This window comes from Mus caroli, chromosome 12 (genome assembly GCF_900094665.2).
Source record: "Mus caroli chromosome 12, CAROLI_EIJ_v1.1, whole genome shotgun sequence".
NCBI lineage: Eukaryota > Metazoa > Chordata > Mammalia > Rodentia > Muridae > Mus > Mus caroli.
This window is the reverse complement of record NC_034581.1, coordinates 105,747,986-105,754,920: the sequence shown is the minus strand read 5'-3', so window position 1 is coordinate 105,754,920 and position 6,935 is coordinate 105,747,986. Positions and strand designations below refer to the sequence as shown.

At 56.2% G+C, this 6,935-nt stretch overlaps 1 protein-coding gene across 2 annotated transcripts in view; it reads left to right on the top strand.

Moving 5' to 3' along the window:
* Cdc42bpb (CDC42 binding protein kinase beta) overlaps positions 1 to 5,682 on the top strand; it is an 84,013-nt gene extending 78,331 nt beyond the window's left edge. For both annotated transcript variants that reach the window (XM_021179544.1, XM_029484324.1), the window contains 7 exons: positions 2,264 to 2,361; positions 2,448 to 2,532; positions 2,677 to 2,794; positions 2,886 to 3,003; positions 3,488 to 3,593; positions 3,685 to 3,755; positions 4,428 to 5,682. In XM_021179544.1, coding sequence (XP_021035203.1) covers positions 2,264 to 2,361; positions 2,448 to 2,532; positions 2,677 to 2,794; positions 2,886 to 3,003; positions 3,488 to 3,593; positions 3,685 to 3,755; positions 4,428 to 4,559 — 728 coding nt within the window. In that variant the 3' untranslated portion in view covers positions 4,560 to 5,682. The remainder of the gene's footprint in view (positions 1 to 2,263; positions 2,362 to 2,447; positions 2,533 to 2,676; positions 2,795 to 2,885; positions 3,004 to 3,487; positions 3,594 to 3,684; positions 3,756 to 4,427) is intronic.
* Positions 5,683 to 6,935: the final 1,253 nt, after the last annotated feature.

Below are 6,935 nucleotides of genomic sequence, written 5' to 3'. Positions count from 1 at the left end.
AAAAAAAAAATAAAAAGCATTCCCCTAGTAGAATTCGCAGGGCAGAATAAAGTCACGGGGACTTGGCTACTAGGAGACTTAACTTCAGTGTCGGGGTCCTGTCCCTGGTAGGCTGGAGCCTGTTGGTCTATAAGGTGCTTTTGTGAGCGGGTACTGTCCAGGGGCTGGGACACCTTTCTTAGCTTGAGCAGTTGAGAGGCTGGGAGAACTAGATGCCTCTGGTGTCTGGGCTCCGCAGCACTGCTGGGCCACCCTGCCACTCCATTACTTTTGAAGGCCTTAAGCCGTTCGTTCCATCCGGCCCTCATGGAACTGGAGGGCAGTAGCAAGCAGCAAGGAGGGCAAGCCAGCAAAGCACAGACTGGTTTGACCTGGAGCCTGTGGGGTTGCTGGGATAGGAGGTGGCTTCATGCTCCCATAATGGTGGACAACTGGCAACATCTTAGGCTGCCTCCATGATGCTCTCTCTGGCCAAGGGAGATGCCCAGGGGTGACAGGGCTGACGACAACTCAGTCTGTGTGCTGCAGTGGTCCTCAAACCCTTCTCCCTCACCGGGGAAGCTAGGGCAGCAGGCCCGGGCAGTGCCAGCAGGAAGGACAGCCTTGGAGATAGGCGATAACCTGTCCTGCTCCTTGCAGGCAGCCAGTGCAGCGCTCTAAGCTGTGCACTCCTAACTTCCAGAATCTCATTTTCCTTCCCAGTTTGGAATTGGAACGGACACGTCCCTAAGTGCGGCGTCGCTAACAACCCTTGGTACAAATAGCTGGCGTGGACGCCCAGTGTCCTCTCCTCCACTCCCACGGGCAGCCCCGTCAGAGTCCGCAGTGCCTCCTAGTCCTGCCTTGAGAGGCAGAGGTTCAGAGGCTCCATAGCCTGCGGGTCTAGCCGTCTCCAAAGCACATATCCTCCAGTGCATCTGTAGTGTGTTTATTCAGACGTTCCGTTTGAACTTTGTCCTTTGTTGACAAATCACAAGTGGGGCCCCCATTTATCCAGCAAGTAAGAGCACTTGTTCCAGAGTCCCCATGTGGAGAGTTTTCATCTCAGAGGTAACTGAGGGCCAGCCTCGGCACATGGCATTCAAAAACAGGACACCCACCCCCACCCCGTGTCAGAAACACCACTGTTGGATAATTTGGTGTCCAGTTCCAGCATCTTGTCCTGCCTGGGCTGACTCAGGCTGGTTGGAGTCATACACCCTCGGTCAGTGCTGGTGGTGTCATGTGTGCTGTGGTGCTGAGGTGCCCAGCCGGCTTCGCCTGGGCTCCAGCTGTCTACTCCTTACTCTGCCCTTCCATAGATGAGAACGCCCCCGGCTCCTGGTAGTGGCCCGGCCACCTGCAGCAGTGTAGCTGAGGGAAAGTGGACATGGGCTCTGCTGTGTCCTAAACTTGAGGGTGTCTCCTTCAGCCTCGCGTGCTCAGGGGCAGAGGGCCATGGGTGTGTGTCTGCAATGTGCCAGATCAGTTGTCATAACAATGACAGACAGCATTTCCTAAGAGCTGGGAGAGGAGAGGGCACCATCACAAGATGCCTTTCCTCATTTGATAGTGTGTTCAGAATAGATCACTAGAATGGGGCCCACTGTGCCCTACAGGATCATCCCAATGTCCCTAGTGTGAAATGTGCGTAGCAAGATCATGGGCAGAGCAGAGCAGTAGGCTAGTATAGGTCTGAAAAATAATCACCCAGAAACTGGGGTTCTCTCTATCACCTTAGATGGCTTTTGGGACTAGAGAGGTGGCTCAGTGGTTAAGGCTGCTGTGCCAGGAGCTGGGATTTAGTTCCCAGCACCCGTGTGGCAGCTCTCAGCATCTGTAACTACAGTTCTAGGGGTCCAGCACCCTCTTACTAAGTCTTCTCAGGCACTGCACGCACATGATGCATAGTCAGACATGCAGATCAAACATTCATGCACGTAAAAGAAAGGAAAAATGAGGAAGACATTAGGGTGTTTGCTTGGGCATGTAGAACAGGCGGTCCCTGCCTGGACTGAACAGGCGTTAGGAGAGAGCTGAGCTGAGAAAATGCTTTTTAAATCGACTTCCTCTTGCTGTGGTGTGGGAAATACACCCTGGCTGTAGAAGCAGTGGGTGCCTCTGTACAATTAAGACACATGCGACTTTGACATAAAGATGACTTCTGGCACGGGAGCCCCCACAGGCAGTGCTATGCACCTCCACCCGCTCGCCCGTGCCGCGGTGGCCCAAGGGCGGGCGAGGACTGGGCTCCATGCTTACTTGTCTGCTTCGTCTGCACCAGGTTGCAGCGCCACCCATGTCACAGTGTACAGCGAGTACGGGGTGGATGTCTTCGACGTGCGCACCATGGAGTGGGTTCAGACCATCGGCCTGCGGAGGGTAAGACAGCATGGTGGCCCTGCCAATGACAGCTGTCCCTCATTTCCTGGTGCCACACATGATGGGTCCTCTCTGCTCCTACACAGATAAGACCTCTGAACTCTGATGGCAGCCTCAACCTGCTGGGCTGTGAGCCCCCACGCCTCATCTACTTCAAAAACAAGTTCTCAGGTGAGCTTCCCCACAGGTAGGGGGTGGGAGGAGGTGGCCTTCAGACGGACACAGGCCATCTGTACCACTGGCCTGCTGATCTGTGAGTCGCGGCATGCATGGCTGCCCTTCTGTGCAGTGGCCATAATGACTGCTCCCCTACAGGAACAGTCCTCAATGTGCCCGACACCTCGGACAACAGCAAGAAGCAGATGCTGAGGACACGGAGCAAACGGCGTTTTGTCTTCAAGGTTCCCGAGGAAGAGCGGCTACAGCAGCGGCGGTGAGCATGGGCCCGCGTGAGTATGCCGTGAAGGAAGGGCTGCTTAGAGCCTTGGGATGTCTCCTGAGTCTCAAATGTTTCCTTCCTGCAGAGAGATGCTCAGAGACCCGGAACTGCGATCCAAAATGATATCCAACCCAACCAACTTCAACCACGTGGCTCACATGGGCCCTGGGGATGGCATGCAGGTGCTCATGGACCTGCCTCTGGTACGTACCCAGCCGGGCCGTGGGTGTGGGACTCAGCCAGGTGATGGGCATGGGGCTCAGTGGGTGTGGGCGTGGGCAGGCACAGGTGGGGTCTGGCTGCCTGCCCTGCCTCACTGTGCCATGCTGACCTGGGAAACCTCTGCATTGCTGCTGGGCCATTCCTGATCCTGAGATGGGTGTCTATATGAATAGCCTACCCTGTGTTCCCTTTAGGAAACAGTTGTCAAGAAAGGGTTTCCAGCTCCTTGGTGTGAGATAACAGTTTTATCTTATTTTAAACAGTGCATTTTCCGTAGGGTTTTTCTACAGTTGGCATGGCTGGTTCTTAGCTCAGAGGTATTGGTGGTATGAACATAGCCACTTTCCATTGTCAGCCATATCCAGGGCCTGCAGCTGGCCTGTTCAATGCCATCCACTGTGGTGGCCCCACTGTGGTTCTGTCTACATTCATATGCCAGTCTCATACGCTGCTCTCTTCCCCCAGAGCGCTGCACCCACCGTCCAGGAGGAGAAGCAGGGCCCTGCCCCAGCAGGCCTCCCTCGGCCGCCGCCGTCCAGGAGCAAGCCCTATGTCTCATGGCCATCGTCAGGTACCAAGGAGGGATAGGTGCTGGGGCAGCGACTGCATTCACCATGATCCTCTGGGCCTCTCCCTGAGGTCAAAGGTGTCCTTGTGTGTAGGTGGGTCCGAGCCTGGAGTGCCTGTGCCTCTGAGGAGCATGTCCGACCCCGACCAGGATTTTGACAAAGAGGTATGTGTTACCCAACCATATGTCCCCCAGAAGTCTATGGCCACACAGGGCCTGCAAAGTGGAGACAGTGCCTCTGATGTGGGGAGAGCACTTCGTACCTGTCACCCCGGGGCCAGCTGGTTAAGAACTGGAACAGCGAAGGCACCGTATAGATGAGAGTGCAGCCCTTAGCCCCTCTGTAGCGCTGCACACCTGGGATATAATGGCCTCAGCACAGAGACTGCAGTAGCACTGGGCAGCCCAGGGCTCTCTCCCCCCCCACCCTCCCGCAACAGTGTGATCGAGGTTGTGGGGTCACCATGCATACATCCCACCAAGGGGTAAGGATTTCCTTTAGAGTTGAGCCAGGTTCTACCAGAGGCACCTCTCCTTCTCAACCTCTCTGTTCTCTGAAGGGGTTTCATGTAGCCCAAGCTGGCCTCCGGCTTACTATGTAGTTGAAGATGGCCTTGAGTTCCTCTTCCTTCAGGAGTAAGCCCTACCGTAGGCGTGGTGTGGGCGTGGGTTCCACGCCCTGCTGTGTCTGTGGTGGTGCCTGACAGACCCGGGTCACATCAGCCTGATGTGACCACCTGCCACCTAAAGGGCCTTGCAGAGGCTGTGTATACAGCGCATGCACACGCAAGGGACAAGAGCATCGCCTGGACTCACACTCTCTCTTTGCATTGGCAGCCTGACTCTGATTCCACCAAACACTCAACTCCATCCAATAGCTCCAACCCTAGCGGGCCCCCAAGCCCCAACTCGCCCCATCGGAGCCAGCTCCCTATGGAAGGCCTGGACCAGCCAGCCTGTGACGCCTGAGGCCTCCAGCATAGCACCGTGGGGCCAGGGAGCCCAAATGGCCCCAGCATCAGTGCCAAGACTGAGCTGACTCTCCAGTGTTGTCCAAGGAAATGTAGAATCAGTTTGTAGATAGATAAAATAATCTTTATTATAATGATCAGTTTTGTGCCACATTGTTGGTGGCAATCGACCAGATGTGTTCGTCTGCACAGCCGCGAGGCAACACTGTTCCGTTTGCACATGAAGGACCACCACTCACCCCTCCCCCCAGGACCACCCAGGCCCACGTCCACCGGCTTCCTCAGCAGATGCTGGGGTATGGCCTCAAGACCCTCCCTCTCTCCTGAAAATGTCTCAACCCTACAAAGACTAAAGTGCGCCATCCCAGTGCCACAGAAGGCAGAGGGTAGTTGGTGGCCTTTTCATCCACTTAACCCTGACACAGGCAGCTGCTGACCGGCCGCCTGTGTCCCTGTGTCCGTCCATTCTGGGCCACAGCCATGAGATGCCCCTCCTGCTGTGAAGGCAGCTGTGCGCTGGCTCCCTGTGTGTCTGCAGCCTGCCACAGGCCAGCACACGGTGGGGAAGACAGGTCCATGGCCTGCTGAGTTCAGAGGCAACCGGAGCCTGGGGAGCCATGCCCCAGGCCCTGTGACATCCCCTTACCCTGCATGGAGCCTCTGTGTCACAGAATCGCCCAACACTCCTGCACATCAGCAGCACCAGGCCCGGGAGTGCCACGAGTGTTGAACCTCATCCCTTCCTGTGTCCTGGGCTGAGTGACCAGGTCAGTGGCCCTGCCCGTGAAGGCTGGCGATTAACTGTGGCAGCAGACATGTCTTGTCCTCATCTTGGACAGGCCTCCCTTCCCCGTTGGCGTGCTTGGTGACACAATTCAGGGTGAGCACTTGGCCGAGTTGGCACTGAGGGTGGTGGCACAGCAGGCCAAGCCTGCGTGTCACACCCAGCACCTGCTGCCTGCCCCACCCACCCTCCCCGGCTCTGTGCCGGGGCAGGCACCTGCTGGGGGTTCTGGTTTTTACTTTTTTAATGTAAGTCTGAGTCTTTGTAATTATTGTGAGAACATTTTTGAACAATTTACCTGTCAATAAAGCAGAAGGCAGCAGTTTTAAACTTGTCAGCGGTTTGTCTGGTAATGATGTCGTCCATTATGCCTTCCTCTAAGATGCTAAGGGGACATAGCCATGGCACCTCTGCCCTGACAGGCGAGTCTGCCCAGGTGCTTTGCCAGGCTTGCAGGTCCCACTAAGAAGCCACTGCAGAAAGAGGAGCTGGTGTCTCCGTCTGAACAGAAGCAGCACTAAAGGAAAGGTGGGGCCAGGTACGGGAAGGACGGCATGTCTGAGAGCCCAGCAGAGTGCACAAGCCAGTAAGGCTAACCACGGGGCCACCGGGCCACATGCACACCAAGGCCTGGCCAGCAGGACCTGCCCCCCATACCCCCCATACCCCGGGAGTCAGCTTTCCTGAGGACAGCTGAGGCTGAGGTGAGCTGGGTTCCTGCTACTCACTGAGGGCTCCAGTATGGCAGGTCAGTGAGGACGGCCAGGGCACTGAGCAACTCCCGGAGGGGCGCTGGGGCCGTCGGTCGGGGTTCAGTGAGCTCCTTCTCTGCCACAGACAAAACGTTAGACCAAGAGTTAAAACATGGAGGGAGCTGGATGGCAGTGCACACCTTTAATCTTGGCAGAGGCAGGTGGGTCTCTTGAGTTCCAGGACAGCTGGGCCTACATAATTCAGAAAACAAAAACATTTGGGAGAACAGGTGACCAAACCACAGAGAAAATCAAAGAGAGCAGCTTTGGAATGGTCGGGGCCAGCGCTGGGCGTGGTCCTGGGAAACAAGTCAGCAAGCAGCACTCAGTCCTCCGCGGCCTCTGCATCAGCCTCTGCCTCCAGGTTCCTGGCCAGCTTGAGTTCCTGACTGGGCTGACTTCCTTCAATGATGAACAGGGCTGTGGGAACATAGGCCAGATACACCGTTTACTCCCTACCTTGTGTGACGCTGCTGGCACTCAAGTCTGCCCTGGGCCCCAGCTTCAGGCCGGGCTGAGGACATTATGACCATTATTTGGTCATAGTGTTTGATCACAGCCGTGATAACCCTTCTAGGACTGGCCCTAAGAGCTGAGACGTCTCTGGCTTGGGTGTTCTCTAAGATTCCCCTGCTGATCCTGTTTAGTGCTTAACCCCATGGCTTCCAGTGTTCCAGGTCATCCCAGGGAGCCCATGGCACTTCCTTATCTGTCTGTGTCCTTCTAACTCTCCTTCAACACCAGCTGCTGTCAGAGGAGGAGGCATGGCCACTGTGGCTGCTGCTGTCAGAGGAGGAGGCATGGCCACTGTGGCTGCTGCTGTCAGAGGAGGAGGCAT